This window comes from Martes martes, assembly GCF_963455335.1.
Source record: "Martes martes genome assembly, chromosome: 10".
NCBI lineage: Eukaryota > Metazoa > Chordata > Mammalia > Carnivora > Mustelidae > Martes > Martes martes.
In genome coordinates, this window is record NC_137898.1 from 48,674,190 (window position 1) to 48,691,365 (window position 17,176).

General features: G+C 51.3%; 1 protein-coding gene across 3 annotated transcripts in view; it reads right to left on the minus strand.

Annotated features, from left to right (window-relative positions):
* Nucleotides 1–17,176, minus strand: part of MICAL2 (microtubule associated monooxygenase, calponin and LIM domain containing 2) — a 208,423-nt gene that overhangs the window by 89,956 nt on the left and 101,291 nt on the right. For 2 of the 3 annotated variants that reach the window (XM_080814899.1, XM_080814898.1), the window contains exons 16-17: nucleotides 8,787–8,855; nucleotides 5,770–5,919 (exon numbers count right to left, since the gene is read on the minus strand). In XM_080814899.1, coding sequence (XP_080671025.1) covers nucleotides 5,770–5,919; nucleotides 8,787–8,855 — 219 coding nt within the window. Of the gene's footprint in view, nucleotides 1–1,349; nucleotides 1,476–2,632; nucleotides 2,735–2,935; nucleotides 3,155–4,199; nucleotides 4,323–5,769; nucleotides 5,920–8,786; nucleotides 8,856–17,176 lie in introns of all 3 variants that reach the window. The other variant, XM_080814900.1, reaches the window with a different exon arrangement.

A 17,176-nucleotide genomic window follows, 5' to 3' on the forward strand; every position in this document is an offset into this window, starting at 1 on the left:
CTGCCGGGGATGCTCCATAGCCTCACTGGGGATACTGGAGGGGGTAGGGCTGATAATATCCCTTGTTCTTTTCTTAGACACCCTACCTGCACCCTTCTCCCCACAGCAGTGGGGTCTCAGCTACAAACCAAGAGGCAGCTCCTAATTTTCCACTCAGGCAACAGCAGATGGCTGGTTTGTGCTTCAGCCTAACAGCATGGAAGCAAACGAGCTGTGACTCTGATGGGGGACATCTAGCCTTCTGCACCAAGGTGAGCCTGGGGGAGCGAGACAGACCAAGTGTGTTTGGAGGAGCACAGTTTGCGAGGAAGAGACCAAGACCCACTTCCTGAGCGACAGCTGAAGAAGTGGGCTTCACATCCATTTTCAGGCTCATCCAGCCCAGGGGCCAAACTTCCTGGAGACCATCCCTCTGCCGCCCCAGCCCGCTACAGTTCTCAGCTTACTTGGTAAGAGGAGGGCAATGGAAACCATGAAAAGTGCTCCAGAACCCTAGTTTAAAAATTATTCTAGGGTTGCAGTTCATGATCTACTTACTTGAAGTTATCTTCCCACCTCCTCCCCTCCTCTGAGCCAACCTCTGCCCTGCTACTTGAGTCCTCCTTCTAGAACATGGAGCCGTGGCACCAATGGCTCTACGAGGGCAGAATGAAACTCCTTAACATGAAGAGTGGGCTGACTTCCATCCTCAACCTCCACACTTCCATAAACACTTTTATTTCCAAAGCAAGTTGCACCAGAATCTTCTTTCTGTTCACACAAACCCCGAATACCTTCCTTTGCACAGGCTAGACCTTTCTAGAACTTTTGCCTCTCTCTTTCCATGGAACCTTTGACACTTGGTTCCCATATTGCCTCCTCTGTGAATCCCTTCCAGGCTTCTCCCCTCTGGGTTCCTATAATCTTGCCTTGTATATCCCCCAGAATTAAGGAACAGTACTGAAAAGCGGCAGGTTCATTATGTGAGATTGCCGTTTTGTTGGGTCAAAAACAGCTACAGACTGGCAATCGCCTACTTCTTGCCTAATGCACTGTTTGTCCTCAAAACTGGAGTAAGAGAGCTGTGCCCCTGCCCTCCTTGTGTCAGCATCTGGCACACGGTGGCCCCAGTTAATGCTTGCTGGATGAGCAGCACAGTCAGACACATTTTCGTGTGCTGCCTGTCCCGCTTTGTTGCTTGCTCCAACACAGAAACCACCGAATCTGGGACCGCTGGAAAGGATCTTACGCATTTTCATTGCAGCCAAGCCAAGCAAGTTTCCGATGCTTGTCTGCGCAGGTCAAGCAGAGCAGGAGAATATCTCAGAACATGCAGGGAGTGGGGGAAACTAATTGTTCAGGACAGCTACCTTTCTGGCAGGAGAAACAGAATCAACAGTCGACGGAGAGGAAGCAGCAGCTGGATCGGGAGACGGAAGGCAGGAGGAAGAAGCCGGAGGGTGAGTGAGAGACAGGCCTTTAGAAAGTAGTTTATTCTGCACAGAATAGAAACAGAGCAAATGGTGACTGTCCCCTGGCAGCGCGCAGCGATGCTCGCCTCCACCATGCAGCCCCATGCCTACGCATTCAGGGAGGGGAAAAGAAATCCAGGGCTGGGTCTCAGGACAGAAGAGAAACCTCTGTCTTGGGACCCCAGCAGGACCATCTGACTCCTGGATACACTGCATTCTGCTACAACCAACCTGGCTCCCTCATCACAGCAAAGTAGCGGGAGCACACCCATCCTGTCTGTGTGTACATCTGCGACAGAATGCCACAGTGAACTCCCAATGCTCTCGCTCTGCAGCCTGGTGTGAAGGAGCCACTGCCAACTTAGGAGAGAACCCCGGGGCCACTATGGAGCAGATGGCCACAGCAAGCATCTCTATGGCTCCTGGGACCCAGAAACGAACTAGATACAAAACTTCCTTCCCACGACAATGACTCCGCCTGGTAGCAGAGGACACAGGTCTGGAGGAGACCGAAGGAAAGCAGCTCTCTGCAAGCAACGGGGCCCCTGACACACACGTGCCCTGTGGCATCACATTAGCAAACTCTTTCTTCTCCTTGCCACGCACTCCCTCTTCTTTTCAGCAAGGTTCTAGGTCAGTACCTGGCCTGGAGAGGGCTGTGCTTACCACCCTGAGGCAAAGCCATTCTGCTTGCCTGATGCTGCCTTTTGGAAAAGCAGAGCACAGGTTAGAGCCTAGAGTTGGCTCATCATTTGGGATTTCCCTGGTCAGGGCCATGGGGAAATTTCTCCATTGTGCCTCAGTTTAAGCCACTGGGATGGGATGCCTGCAACTGATCAGCTTTCCTTCTTTGTACTTCCTCCTAGGAAGCTCAGCACCTACTCAGCCCTGTCTAGGATCTAACAGCATACGTTTCTGCTCGTCACATTTTCCTTTGACCTGAGTCTATGTTGCTACCTTGGTCTTCCCTTTCTCATGACTGATCTAGTGTTTTTGCATCAGCTCATCCGTGTCTTTTTTAGATGCTAGCCCAAATTCCTTAGTGGCTTGAAAAGTCAATAGCCCTCCTGCTGGAAGAGGAGGAAAGGGGAGTAAGTGAAGCTCTGGAGACAGACTCATGGCCACTTTGTCGGATGTGCAGCATCAAGCTTCCTGGGGGGCTCTGAAAGTCCCGTGTTTACCTGCGGGAAATCCCCGTGTCCAAACATGGAGGCAAGGTGAGCCGCCTTCTCCTTAATGTTCTTTTTGTGAAATTCCCTGTTGGCCAAGTTCTGAGCCCTCTTCTGCAGGAAAGGTGAGAGAGGGGAAAGAGAGAGAGACAGTGACAGAGACGATGGTGGCTGCCTCCAGGAGAGCGGCGGGATGAGACAGGAGACAGGGAGTGAACGGTATGAGAAGGAGCCCACCCGGTGCCAAGGGGACAGAGGAGGGAAGGAAGGCAGCCCAGGCAGAGGCAGAGGAAGGGCCACGGGCAGGGCTTTCACCTGGAGAATCTTGTCCTCCACTTGCTGCAGCCGCCGCAGCACCCCAGAAAGGGCCGGCGCTCCCTGGCAGGTGGGAGGCAGGCCGGCGGGAGCCTCGGGCCCACCGAGCTGCAGGTCCGACTTGGCTCTGGCCCTCCAGGGCCTGTTCAGGCACCCGCCGCCAGCAGACACTTGGTTTAGTTCTCGGAGCACATGCCCCGTCACAACCACCGAGGGGAACTGGGAGAGAAGGAAAGTCAAGCTTCCTTCCCGACTGTGGCCCATTCATACACCCCCGCCATGAGCCCTCCCCCACAAGGACCGGGGACCAAGGCACAGAAGGGGCCACTGCGAGTTGGATTCCCCGCTAACCTCAGGTACTGACTTTCCTCCACCTGCCATCCTTGTTAGCGACACCCTGTCTTAAGCCTCACCCCAGACCCCCAGGTCAAAACCACCACGAGCCCAATCTCAGTCCTAGCTGCCCACAGAAGTTACTTAGGGTGCTTAGAAAAAGCCACCTGAGTTTGGGCCCAACCCCCAGACACTCTGGTTTAACTGGCCTGTGGGTGGGTAGCAGCTGGCGATACTCTTCAAAAAGCTCTCTAGGTGATTCTTCTGTGCACACAGGCCTAACATCACTGCCATATATCCTCACTGACCTCGCCCAGCCTCCACCACGGGAGCAACACCGACCTCCTGCTGCGGGCGAGACATTTCTGAACACTGCACTCAAGAACAGGATTCTGTTCAAATCCCAAACCCAGAGATGCAGGCTGGACAGAGCCTCGGGCCATGGTTGCTAGCGGCCTCCCTGGCCCCAGGGGACGGGTCCTCATCTGCTTATCTGACCGGCACCAGGGGAGGTCTTCTCCACACCACCTTTCAGTGGTGTGCAGCCAACTGGCCTCCCCTGCCAAGCTTATCTCACCATCCCTGTCACTTGTCCGTCTACTTAGAAATCTCCTATCCAATAGGCCTGCAATTGGAGCATCCCCCCAAATACCCCAAATACCCCATAAGATACGGTCTGCTCCGCCCCAAGCAAATAAAGCATCAGGAGCACAGCAGCTGGGCAGACGACATTCAGGGCTGGCACGTATTTCCAGAAGCTGTAGACCTGGTTATTCTTACCTATATGGACTGTACCTCAAGTTCTGTCTGCCTTCCCAGAGAAGCTACTGTCAGCCCTACCTGGGGCGCACACAGAGACACCGACCCCACCCCTCCAGACCAAAGTCCCCTCTGACTTCACCAAGACAGGGTCCACTGGAAGGAGCCCTACCTGCCTTTTCAGAGGAGGTGACGGGCTGGGTGTGGGCTCCTCCGGCCTGGAGCAGCGAGTGTTAATAGGTGGGTCAGAGGAAGTGCGCAGGACAGGCTTACCTATCCCTGAGACACGGCATTCCTGGGAGGAGGAAGGTGAGTCCGACAAAGCAGCCACAGGAAACACGAAGGAAAAGGAGAGTCAGACACTTGGAGGCAGGAGAGGAAGAGAGGCAGGCAGAGAGAGTTTGCAAGTGCAAAGACAGCCCTGGGCTGAGCTCCCACGAGCCAGGCCCAGCAGGGAAACTTGAACCCTGGTTCTCTGTCCATGTGAACAGCAAGTCCTGGAGTCCCCTTCTCTTGGACAACGTGTAAATCCCAGGGAGGCCTCGCTCTTGGCTCAGACCTGGGCTACTGGGCCTGCACTGCCAGAGCCTATGCCGAGCCCAGGTGGCCAGCCCTGGCGTCCTCCTGGAAATGGCCAAGTCTCCTGCACACGAGATGACAGGGACAGCACATTCCTTCCGATGGAAGAGAACCCTCAATTGACACTTGGGGCCAAACCTCCAGAAGGGGCAATTGAGGAAAATAATCACAAGTCTCAGGAAAATGGTCCCCTTTGAACAAAACTTGGCTTCTTGGCTAAGGCCAGTTTGCCCAGAGGGGCAGGGCCCACCATCAAGACCAGGGAGACATTTATGATCACCTGTAAGCCTGATTAACCTAGAGTCTGTCCTTCTCCTGAGAGGAGCCTAATTCTGTTGTACAACAGGTGTTCTCCAAAAAAGAACCAAACCCCTTGTCCCAAGATTTTGTAATTTGATGATGGCATCCCAGAGCAATTCAGAGGAATGAACCATGCAGAGCACACCATGGAGTCAGAGTCTGAGAACAATCAGCTTGGTGTGCAGCCTGCCCCGTGGTACTCTGCCTCCTTCAGCCTCCCAGAGGCCCTGGTCGGACACCACAGCCCTGCCAGCCTGACCCGAGGGAACATGGAGGAGAGGACGTCAGTGAACACTTGGGGGTGTTGGTTCCCATGGAGCTGAGAGCTATGACTTGGTTTTCCCTGGGGTGCACAGGTCTCCTCCCTCTGGACTTAGACTTCCAGGCAGCCAGTGTCTCTAAACCTCCCTTATGCTGGACTATCTCAAAGCTGGCTGCAAATCAGGTTGTGGTTACAAGGCAAAACCAAATTCTGGATTTCTTCTCCAGGGCAGAATAGGCATCAGCCAACTATGGTCCTCAGGCTGAAGCCGGCCTGATGCCTGTTTCTATAAATTAGTTTTGCTGGCGCACAGCTATGCAATTTGCTTCAGTACCGCCCATGGCTGCTTTCAGGATACAATGGCAGAGACAGTAGCTATAGAGAGATGGGAGGCTCCTAAGGCCTCAAATCTTCGCTATGGCCTAAATGTGCTATCTGGTCCCTCCTGGGGCCGATGATCCAAAAGGAGCCCTCATCTCACCTGAGCCAGGCCTGGCTGGCTTGCCTGAAATCCCCCACTAGGCCTGCACATTTCTGCTGGCTTCTCAGCAGGTGCTGGTCACCGGGAAGGCAGGTCCAGTGAGCGTCTGACGGGACTCACCTGCCTCAGGAGCGAGGGGTTCCGAGAATTCTCTTCAAACTTGGCCAGCAGCTGACTTGCCATGGATTTGACTTTGTTCTGGCTTCCCACTTCTCTCCCGCTGCTGCCCTCTGGACTGGAGCGCAGGCCACGGCTGGGATAGGCTGAAGGCTGCGAAGGCCAAAGGAGCACATCGGTTATTGGATCCCAGAACCCAGATATCAGAGAGTGGCTCGGGGTCACAGGACACCAGACCAGTTTCCTGAAGAAGGTCGCCAGGGTCGGAGGAAGCACGGCAGGAGCAGCTGGTGATGCCCACTGAGATGATGCTCACATCTTCCTGAGGGACAGGCACACCCACCTGGGAGCCACACAAGGTCTGAAAACGGCCTCTTTCACTTCCCTGCCCAGGGACCTTGGCAATTTACTTCATTTCTCTGAAGCTCCCTCATCTGTAAAATGAGAGCCTAGCCCACTTCACCTGGTTGTTGCAGAGAGTCAAATATAATAATGAAGTGACCAGCAAAACCGTCTTCTAATTACACTGTGTGGCATCGAGAGGTGAAGAGTAGGGGGATGAAGGAAACAAGAGGGGGTGCTCAGTCAGGCAAGGCACAGGCTTTGGGCTCCCTTCTCCCCTCTCCCCTGCACCCTACTCCCAACGTCAACCAGCCCTGCTCTGTGGTCACTATCTTTAAAAAAACCTTGTAATCTGGAAATAATGTCAGACCTACAGAAAAGTTACACAGACAGCACAGAGAGTTCCTGCATACCCTTTATCCAGAGGAACCCAATGTTAACATCTAGAATAATCGTGGTGCTATTACCAAACCGAAGCAATGAACACCGGCACGGTTCTGTTAACGAAGCTAGAGACCTGATTCCGGCTACCTCGGCTTCCCAGCGATGTCCTTTGGGTTCCAGGACACGAGCCCAGGTCCCACATGGCATTTAGCTACGTCTCCTCAATATCCCTCCTCCGTAAGAGTTCCTCCATCTTTCTTCGCCTTTCATGACCTTGACAATTTTGAAGGTCAGCTATTTTGTACAGAGTCCCTCGGGCTGGGTTGGTCTGATGTTTTCTCATGGTCAGACTAGGGTTATGGGTTCCGGAGAAGATGCCTCAAAGTTCAGAACTGCTTGTGTCCCTGATACCAACATGAGTGTTGACTGGTGAGGCGCTGGCTGTGGTCACTTGGCTGTGCTGTTGTATAAAATGGAGTTCCAGGAGAGCCTTCCTGAGCTCATCTGCTAAAACATAAAACTTGGAAAATTACCAGCGTTCGCTGGTTCAATGTCTGCTCTCCTTACCGAAGGACCTGTTCCCACAGGCCTCAGCAGTAAATGCCACCATGGAATCAGGTGGGCCGTCCACCTTCCCAGGGAGGCAGGGCCTCTCCCTCACAGGAACAGATGTTCTCAAGACAACAAAGATATTTTCACTTAGAAAGGTCATGGGAAGAGGCAAGCTAAGGTCAATTGATTTTTTTTTCTTAAAGATTCCCTAAGAGGAACAGCCCCAGGTGAAACCTTGTATGCATAGCCACTTTGAAGTGTTGGATAAACACGGACTGAAGAGTCACTCCCCACTTCAAAGTGCAGAATGGAACTCTGCATATCGCTATAGTCTTGAGTGGAAAACTGTAGGTTTACTGGAGCACCACTGTTGGCATAAGGCCAAAGTTGGTCAGGACAGTGGGTCAAGCAGACTAGCACTGCTCAGATACAAATCACTGTAGGGCTCTTTGAAATGCAGATTCAGATGAGTCCGTAGTCTGGGGTGGGCCCTGACAGGCATCCCTAAGCAGCTGCTAGGTGAGGCTGATGCTGCTGGTTCCTGGCCCACACTTTGAGTAGCAAAAATTTGGAAAGAATTACTGCTTAGTGAAGCTTGACTTTAGTACAATAGCTGATTCAGATCAGCCCAGAAACAACTCAGAAGGGCAGGTGCAACCGATTTCTTCCCACACTCTGACTCCTGGGCTGCCAGCAACAGAGAGAGCAAAAACACTCCCTCAAAGAAGCCACGGATGAAGGGCAGAAGCAGGTTTCCCCCTGAGACATCATGCATCACAGGGAAACTTCTAGGGAGGAGGCAGGGGCAAATCACAGGCACTTCAAGTGAGAGCCAACACCCATAACCAGGAAAGTGGGAAGTTCCCCCCACCCTGTTCATCAGCTTCTGCTTCCTCCTTTCAAATATCTATTCCGGTTCACTAGGAATATTCACTAGGTTCCTGATCACACCAGCACCAAGAAATGGAGAAGCAACTGCTCTTGAAAGGATCAAGTTGTCTAGAAAAGGATTGGACAAACATGATTTGAACCCATTGGATAAAATGTGTTTGTGCACATTTTAAGACGTGAACTGAACTCCAGGGTTCCATTATCAGAGCGCCCCTTTGCCTCTCCCAGAAAATGGGGTAAGCAACAGGTGGCTTCCCCCCCACCCCCTAGATTGGGCCTTTTAGCTCCCTTTGTTATAAAAGTCACTGTTTTGAGAACCCATGTCTGCAGAGAGATTAGGTACTTCATTTTGACAAAGTAGCCTGTAATTTCCTGCTTTCACCAGAAGGTGGCACTTGTGGGCACCGGGACATTTGCCTTGGAGACAAGTGCAGAAAACAAAAGGCAGAAGTTATGGCTCAAGGACAGGAAGGGCTCCCGGTGCTGGGTTACTAGTCCCCCTGCTAATAGTGATGCTGTGTTGATTAGCACAGGTGCCAGACAGCATGCTCGGCACATTATATTTGCCTTCGTTTTTAGCGTTTTTAGTCTTTAAAAATCCTGCAATAAGTTGCCTACATTTCCATTGTATCATCTGCCTTTCACAGACGTGAGGCACAGCCTGGGAGGCTCTGTTTCTCCAGCTGACACAGCTAGGAAATAATAGTGGGAGGACCAGAGCCCGAAGGTTTCTCCATCAAGCCAAGCTTGGAACCGAGTGGCTCATGAAAGAGGAAAGGGAAGGGTCAGCGCTGTGGCCATTGGCTGCCAGGCAACCAGCCTTTGCTTAAATGGACACTGTGGGCACGAACCTCGTCCAGGTTGTTGAAGCCTTTCCGCCTCCGTTTGTTCATGTCGCTGTCTTCAGTCTGGGTGTCCACCTGCAGTGGCCAAGAAAGCGTCATGAGCTCAGGGTCTGCGAAGCCTGTGGTTCCACCAACCGCCCTGAGGCCCTAGGGCAGGCCTGGCACCAGCCCTGGGGATGCCACCCGCCTGCAAACAGCTGCTGGCCTAGGAGACACACAGACACAGGCCATTCTGTTCTGGGACAGATGCAGATTTCTGTTCAGAGGAGGGAGACTTACTGAACCAGTGTGTGTGAAGGGGGTTCCATCAGAGGGGTGGAAATCACATCCCCAAAAATCATTCTGAAACATCCCAAAACATAAAGAATCCCTGTGACATGGGCGGGGCAGGGACCATTTCTGGGGTCGGTGTGACCCTGGGCTCTGAGCAGTCACAGACAGGCCTGCTGATGTCCCTTGGCATAGCATGCTGCCATAAGGACACCCCCTCCCTCCTGCAACCAGGTGCCACTGCTCACCCCACAGGCAGGGATTCTTGGGGCTCAGAGCAGCTATCCGGCTGCTCTGCATAATTTAATGGCAAATTATGCCTGCCATTTGGTCACCGTTGCAAATGCCAGTAAACCGTATTTTATCAACTCAAGGGGACATCAGATAAGGTCTGAAAACTATAGTGATCACACAGCTCTGTGTGCCCAGGACCGTTTTGATTTATTGTTTCCCCAGCAAAATTATTTAGTGTGTCCACTTTTATTCTCGAAAGAATCCTGGTTAGACAATAAATCACATGGATGCCTTACTCATAAGACTTTCCAGCCCACTTTCTGCTGCCTGAATCTGAACACTGAAATCTGGAGAACCCCCACTCTGCACAAGGCCACTGCTGCGACCCTGCAAGGGCCACCATAGGGCACATGCATTGTCAGTCTTATCTCCTATGGCGGGGTGGGTGGGCTGCACAGATGGAGTGAGGCTATGGGCTGGGTTGGGAACTGGGGGCTGGACTCAGAGCCTCCTCTGTACCCTGCTAGGCGAGTCTATCCTGACCCTGGGGTTAGACCTGTCTATCTACCCACATCTGGTTTTTCTGCCATGAGCATCTTTGCTGCAGACAGCTTGGCCTCAAGCACTTTTGCCACAAGCATTTTTACCACATAACTCATTGGGTATAAAGCAATTTTGCTGTAAAAGATACAGAGATAATGGGCTGACAGCTCGATTTCATTGGCTGATTGACAGCCTGGCTTCATTCCTCCCCCGGCACAGTACTCCTGTTTTTATATTACATAAATCCTAGCCCTCGTGATGGTCTATATGGTAGTGCAGAGTTTTGAATCCGCATTTCCCACAGAACTTTGGGAGGTCTTCTGCCAGACTCGTGACAAAAGGCCAAGCACAAACAACAGGTGGAACAGGTGCTCACAAGGCAACATAACGCTTAACACAAATACGCATCCTGGTACTTGGAAATAGATACTCCCTCTTTCTTTCTTTTCTTTTTTTTTTTTTTTAAGACACAGAGAGAGAGGGGCATAAGGAGGGGAAGAGAGAATCTTAAGCAGGCTCCATGCCTAGCACGGAGCCCAAAGCAGGGCTTAATCTCAAGACTCTGAGATCATGATCTGAGCAGAAATCAAGAGTCAGACGCGGGACGGAGCGCCCCAGGCGCCCCAGGCCACCTCTCTTAAGGAAGAACGTTTAGTGAAAAGAGAAAACATGTAATGTCGAACATGGAGATGGATCAGTAAGCAAAGAACATATACTAGCATGAACGAAAGACCGCAAAGACAAGTGCTTAGGTACGATCTGCGAAATGAAACCAGCTGTTCACACGGTGTTGCCATGAATCCACATTACATGTTCTGAAGGATTCAAATCTTTCGTATTTCACAACGAAGTCCTTTTAATTTTGTTATTTGTTTCTTGTGTTTCATTATGTCCTTTTTAATGAACGCCCATTTTTTGTTTCTTGTTTTTCTCGTTTGCAGCACAGCTGCCTTACAGCTGATTAGTTACAGAGCAAAAATGCTTGCAGCAAAGATGTTTACGGTGAGACGACCTAGACCCTGCGACCACCGGTCTCCATCCAGCTGGGGCCTTCTCCATACAGCCAGCCCCCTGAGGGTCATGGAATCCCCACCCCCAAGTCTCCTACACACTTGGGCCCTCCAGAGAAGGCCAGCTTACATCCCAGCCTTTGTTCCACTGGGCAGGCAGGGGGAAGGGCTGCTGGCCATTCTCTCCCCTCAAACCCAGTACGGCCCAATCTGCCTCACCCCTCCTGCCCTTGCTGCACCACGGGAAGGTTTTTTTTTTTACCTCTTGCCTATTCTGCTATAAGAGCTCGGAGCCCCCAGCACACATGACTGTGTGCCCACTTGCTCCCAGCAGAAAGCACCTGCTTCCCCAGCTTCTGTAGTCCCATCACCCCTGTCCCCTTCCCACATTTAGCAGCACCTTTAATATTTTCAAGACAAGATCCACCACAGTTTAGGCATTGATATTTGTTCAAAAATTTGACCCTTCCTGTGTTCAGGGAGCACAAAACAACAGATCAAAGGGCCCTGCCTTCCCTCTAACATTTTTCTCAGCTTCTAATAAATCATTATTCTGTGAATGGAAATGATTTCAACCCAAACCCTTGGGCAAACACCAAGAGAAACAAATGACTTTATTCACAACAATGTTGGGTCTTAGAGGAGCAGGCCATCTAGGCCCCCAGTTCCACCGCCTGTGAATGGCTTGCTGGCCGAGACAGGGGCCTGAGAAAGTACAGGGCGTCCTACCCAACAAGAACACTGCATGCATAATCTTAGGGTTTTCTCTTGTTTTGTTGTTGTGTTGTTTCCACCTTAAATGAAGACTTGGCTTTTCTCTCAAAGAGCGACACCTCTTACTCTCTCTTTTGCATTCAACAGCTCCAGGCTTGAATGTTCCAACATCAGAGCAAAGGAGAACCAAACCCAGTAGTCTAGCAGCAGGCTCATGAGAAACGCTCCTGGAAGGGAGTGTGCCCAGCACCTGAGAAGACCCCAGATCCTTCAGGGGAAATAAAAGAAGCCTGTGGGGCAACCTCCACTCCTCTGATTCAGCCTGACCCATAGGACAACAAAACGCAGTCCATATGGAAAGGTTGGCAACACACGTACCCAAACGGTCTGTACTCTTCCTTACGGATTTCTCATGGAAGCACTGATTCTCAACTGAAGAGCGAGGTTAAAACAGAAAGGTGGAGAAAACTCATACCTAGGGATTTACCTAATATTTTCTTATCTGTATATCTCTATCTGCAAGCCAATGTCACCTTAGTACTCCCATCTCCTGGGGTACAAGGAGGAAGAAAACACTTATGGTGCCCAGCCATACACAAACAGAATACACAAACAGTTCACTTTCTTTTGCTATTAATTTTTTCCTGCCTTACCCCCTAAGAACACTTTCTTACCATGATTTCCCAATGACCTGAAAGAGTCCATGCACCAGAGGGCATTTTTTAAACTAATTGGTATCTCCACTTAAAAAAAAAAAGAAAGGTATGTATTTGCTAGTCTGATTACTTATTTGATTGGTACAAGATAACCATGTCCCCCAAAAGCCCAACTCCATGTGATCTTAGTCCAAAGGAAACAACCTTTATATTTTACTAGCTAGTAGAGCCTAACTCTGGAAAAATTTAGATTTGGGGCATAGGAAGAAAGACTGGCCATTGCAGGCAATGGCCTGGTTAAGTAGGGAGGCAGCAGGGATATTTAGGCCAATGATACTGACAGGAAACTCTTCTCTCCTTCAGTAACAGACTAGTAAGGACTCATGAGTTTGAGTTCTGACATGACTTACTTCCCAGCTATGTGACCTTAGGAAAATCACCTGACTTCTCGACTGCCATTTCCTTGTCTTATTTATTTCCTTGCCTAGATATACTATCCAGCTCACAAAGTCCTATACATAAAACACTTCTTATAAGGCACTGTATACCTCTTACGCACTGTTATTTAGATTAATACTAGTTAACAAAATGAGAAAACCTGGATTCTAGGTCCAACTTTGACTTTTACTACCTACAGGCAGGACATTGAGATTTAACGTCCCCACAGGCAAGACTCCCCTTCTCTAACACCGGACTGAGAATACACGCCCCGTCTTCCTCCAGAGAGAACACAAGGAACAAATGAGATACATATGAGACAGCTTTGCACGCTGTAAGGTGTCCCACGATCATGGCTGCGGTGCCGAACCAAGGGTCCAGTCGTGCTAGCTTGACTCATTTTCTCAGGAAACAGGCATCTGCCTTGACTCGGTACTCCTAAGGGACAGCCTTTCCACTTGGCCGGGCAGGGGCTCTGACCCGCAGCACACGTCTGTGCACCTGGTCTTCCCGTGATGCAACTCCCATGATGCAATGCAGGGCTGACGTGACGCAATGCAGGGCTGATGTGATCAGAATCAGTCCGCAGACAAGAAAAGGATCCTAAATACGTGTTTGTCTGCCTGGCTTCTAACGTACTCTCACTCTGTGAGCCGCTCAGAACACCTGGCTGTGTGGCACAGAGGACAGAAGAGTGACTGGCCTGCAAATCGTGGGGGCCTGAGGGGAAGCTTGAAGGCCCTGTGCTAGCTCAGCCCAGCCGCCCGGCCGCCAGCACCTGTGCTCTTGGCCCTCTGGGACTTTCCCCGAGTCTCCGAGTTGAGAAGCACTAGAAACCTAGAGGAGAGCTCTGGCTGCTGGGTGGGGGTTCTGTGAGAGCAGCTGGGGAAGGGGAGAGGAATTCAGACATTCCCCCTAGAAGGGCAGTGTCCTCGGGCAGAGTCCTTGCTTGTCTTGTTCTCAGCTCTACCCCAGCACCAGGAGTGCTGAGAAGAGAACCCAGCATCAAAGAGGCACCAGGTCAGTCTGGATGGAGGAAATGCTTCCTTACTTCACACACCTGGCTCTTTGGAAAGTGTCTGTGTGGGAGGGGTGAGGAGAGGAGAGCTGGGTGGGCACCCTGACTGCTGGGACCAGACACCCACACCAGCCAGGCTCTGTGAACTCTGCTGTCCTGGGAACAGTGCTGGAGGGGGGCCTGTGTCACCATCGGCCGACTGAGAGGATAAACACCCTTGTGGCCACCACCCTGGCCTCTGGGATGAGCTTTTCATGGACAAGTGACACCTCTGTGTTATGTTGTCTTGAAAGGAGTGGGCTCCAAATGGGGAAACCGACATCAAGTGTCCTGAGTGTGTACATACTGTCACGTGTGTGATGACTGCAATGGCCATAAGTCCAGGCATGACCCACATGCCGTAGGCCTAGAAGGGGACATGCAGGAGGACAGAGACCATGTGGGTATGCTCAGATACCACCTTAGGTCCATGGCAACAGGAAATCTGGAGTCCCCAGCAATTTTCCCCGGTCCCAGGCTTTTGTGCGGGTGCATTTAGGATCAGAGGTAGATCTTCAAGAACGAACCAAGGGCTTCTGAAGGGGAACATGGATCCACAAGCTCTCCCTTGGCCAGGCCTGGCCCTGCGACATTTGCAGCTCATCCATCAACCTCAGCGGTTTGCCACTCACCAGAGGGACAACTCTCTGGGCAGATCGATGGGAAAGTTACATTCTCGGTAAGTAAATAAGGCCCTTGGTGGAGGAAAAGTCTTCTCCTTTGCCTGAAGCTGATCAGTTTTCTTGGGATTTGGATGCTATCTGGGGTTAGAGATGAGACAATGATTTGACACCAACCGTGAAAACCAGGAAAAGGAAGAGATTTTTAAGGCTGGCTCAGTAGAGAAAAACAGACCCTCTCCAGATTAAGATGCCGTGTTGTGAAAAAACATGGGCTGTTCAATTCCTGCATCGAGACACTCCTCTGAGAGTTCAGGAGGGCATAGGGAGGGTCGGAAAGGGCTGAGGAAAGGGGGATGAGGTTGGAGGCAGACGCATCTGTGTGTCCGGATGGTATGTGTGTGTGCTAGTGCACACTCATGGGGCCACGGCCAGGCCTGCATCTCTAGCCTATCAGGGCACGTGGACAAGGGTGCGGGGGGCTGTGTGCCTAACTGCATGGCCATCTTCTGGGTATAACCACAGTGGAGACTCGATGTGTGTGCAGTTTTTGGAGTGTCCCAGGCAGACATCCTCCATGCCCATCCTCGGGGACGCAGCTGTAGACTTAGTTCTCTCTGCTTGTGAGACATGTCAAGACCAAAGAGCATTGCAAATAGGTTCCCCAAACCAAAAAGTATCCAGATACAAGAAGACCCACAATTGAGGGGGAGGAGGTACTCCGTGTGTGGTCTGATTGGTGCACAGACATTGAGTGGTGGACCAGTGTCTGGGGTATTGCGGTGATGACTATGGCAGAATGTGACCCAGGGGACTTACTAACTCGCCAGCCCACCCAGAGGAAGCATTCAATCAAAAATAATGCCCCCCACCCCAGCACTTACTTCAATGACCTAATCTTTCTACCTATCCAAATAGCAGAGCAAATCTGAGACATAAATGAAGCTGTGGAGGGGGACTGGACCCCTCTCAGGATGGGCAGACCCTGGACAGCCCCTCAGGGGCAAATGGACATGGTTGAACCTCGGCTAGGGCTGGGCCAGACAGAGCCTGCCCATGCCCCCTGCATTTTCTAGCAGAGCCAGTGGGAAATGGGGTGAGCACCTCTCAGGCCTCCGAGGGCCTGGCTGGCCTTACTGACCATTCCCCATGTGACCCAGGGCTGGCCAGACTGTTAGAATTCCGTCATTCTGTAAACAGAGGTGTGGCGAGTGAAAGGTTTCAACATTCCTCTCCAGTTCCCCCTGCTGTTCCCAGTTGTGGGCTAAGTGGTGGAGAAAGCAGGTGGATGGAGAGAGGCCTTCAGTGTTGGGCTCAGACAGTTCCCAGAAAGGCTGCCCTGGCTTGCTCAGTTGGGGAAGCCCGAAGTGGGGAGGCTTAGAGGGAATGAACCTATGACCAGTCTCCAGAAGACAACTTTCACTCAGTGGGACATGTGGTAGGCCACACAGCCCTCACACAGAGCCTCTGAACGGGGCAGCCTGGGGAGCAGGGGCCACAGAGCTGCTAGGGGCCGTTCAACCCTTTGGCTGCTCTGCTGGAAACCCCAGCAGACCGGCTCACCTTCCCTCCCCAGCCCTGGCCTTACTAGCCCATTCCCTCCTATAGACAGGGCATGCTGGCTCCTGGAGTTAGCCCAAAGGCTACAAAGTTGCAGGGAGTACAGACCTCAGTGGAAAAAGTGACCGCTGCTCACAGAGCCGAGGCAAAGACAGGAGGCTACGTGGCCCCAGCCCCGCCCTGGGTGGAGGGGTGGGCAGGACCAGGCATGACTGACCACAAGTAGGAGGCTGTCGGCAACCTAGAAGTCAGACACACACAGAGGCCTGCAGCCCTCTGGGGCCCCGTGGAGAGAGGCAAGCTTTGTAGGAGCACTTGCCACCTAACATCTCTGGGCCTCCGTTTCTGGATGTGTAAAATGAGCACATCACATAAGATAACTTGTATCATACCTACCATAGACATACCATCATTCAAATGAAATTATAAATCACTAGCCTCACGGTTCCCAAACTGTGTACCAAGGCACCCCATGGCCCCACCGTGAGCTTGCAGAGGAACCGTAGGATGCTTTAAATCTTCTAGGGAAACAGGGTGAAGGCTGTTATACATCTTGTAAAAATACCTGTACCAAGTCATTTGGACTTAACTACTTAGTAAACAGAACTTTTAGATATTTCTTTCAATCTGACTTTTTATCTGCGATAAAAGTCACTGAGACACTAAGGGTGCCGTTAAGTTAGGAAAGTTCTGGAACCTCTTTCAGCTCTGAGCTCCTCAAAGGTGTACCTTATTCACTCCTGTGTATTTGCTACTCTCATCAAAAACAAACAAAAAATGGGTGATTGGGTGGCTCAGTCAGTTAAGCATCCGATTCTTGATTTTGGCTCAGGTCATAATCTCCAGGTGGTAAGATCAAGCCCCGCGTCAGGTTCCACACTCAGAGTGGAGCCTGCTTGGGATTTTCTCTCTCCCTCCCTCTCTCCCTCTCTTGATATCTCTCTTAAAAAAAAAAAAATTAGAAAAACAAACCAAAATATTCAGCCCTAAAGTTGGCAACATTTGTGGAAGGAAGGAGGGAGGGACGGAAGGAGGAAGAGCTGGAAGAAGGAAGGAAATTAATGGAACAGAAAGTATAAACGTAGCCTCACCATATACTCTGTCACTAACAGTCGTGGTATAACTGATCCAAACTGCTGAAAAAGTGAGAGATCGTCTCCCCTTCCTCTTCGGAGGCAGGGCTCATCTGATTTACTTAAAAAAATACTCAGCTGCATGACCTCTCAGATCTGAGCCATGCCCTTTCTAGAACCAGTGTATATCACTGAAGCCAGCGACACGGTGCCGGGGGGAC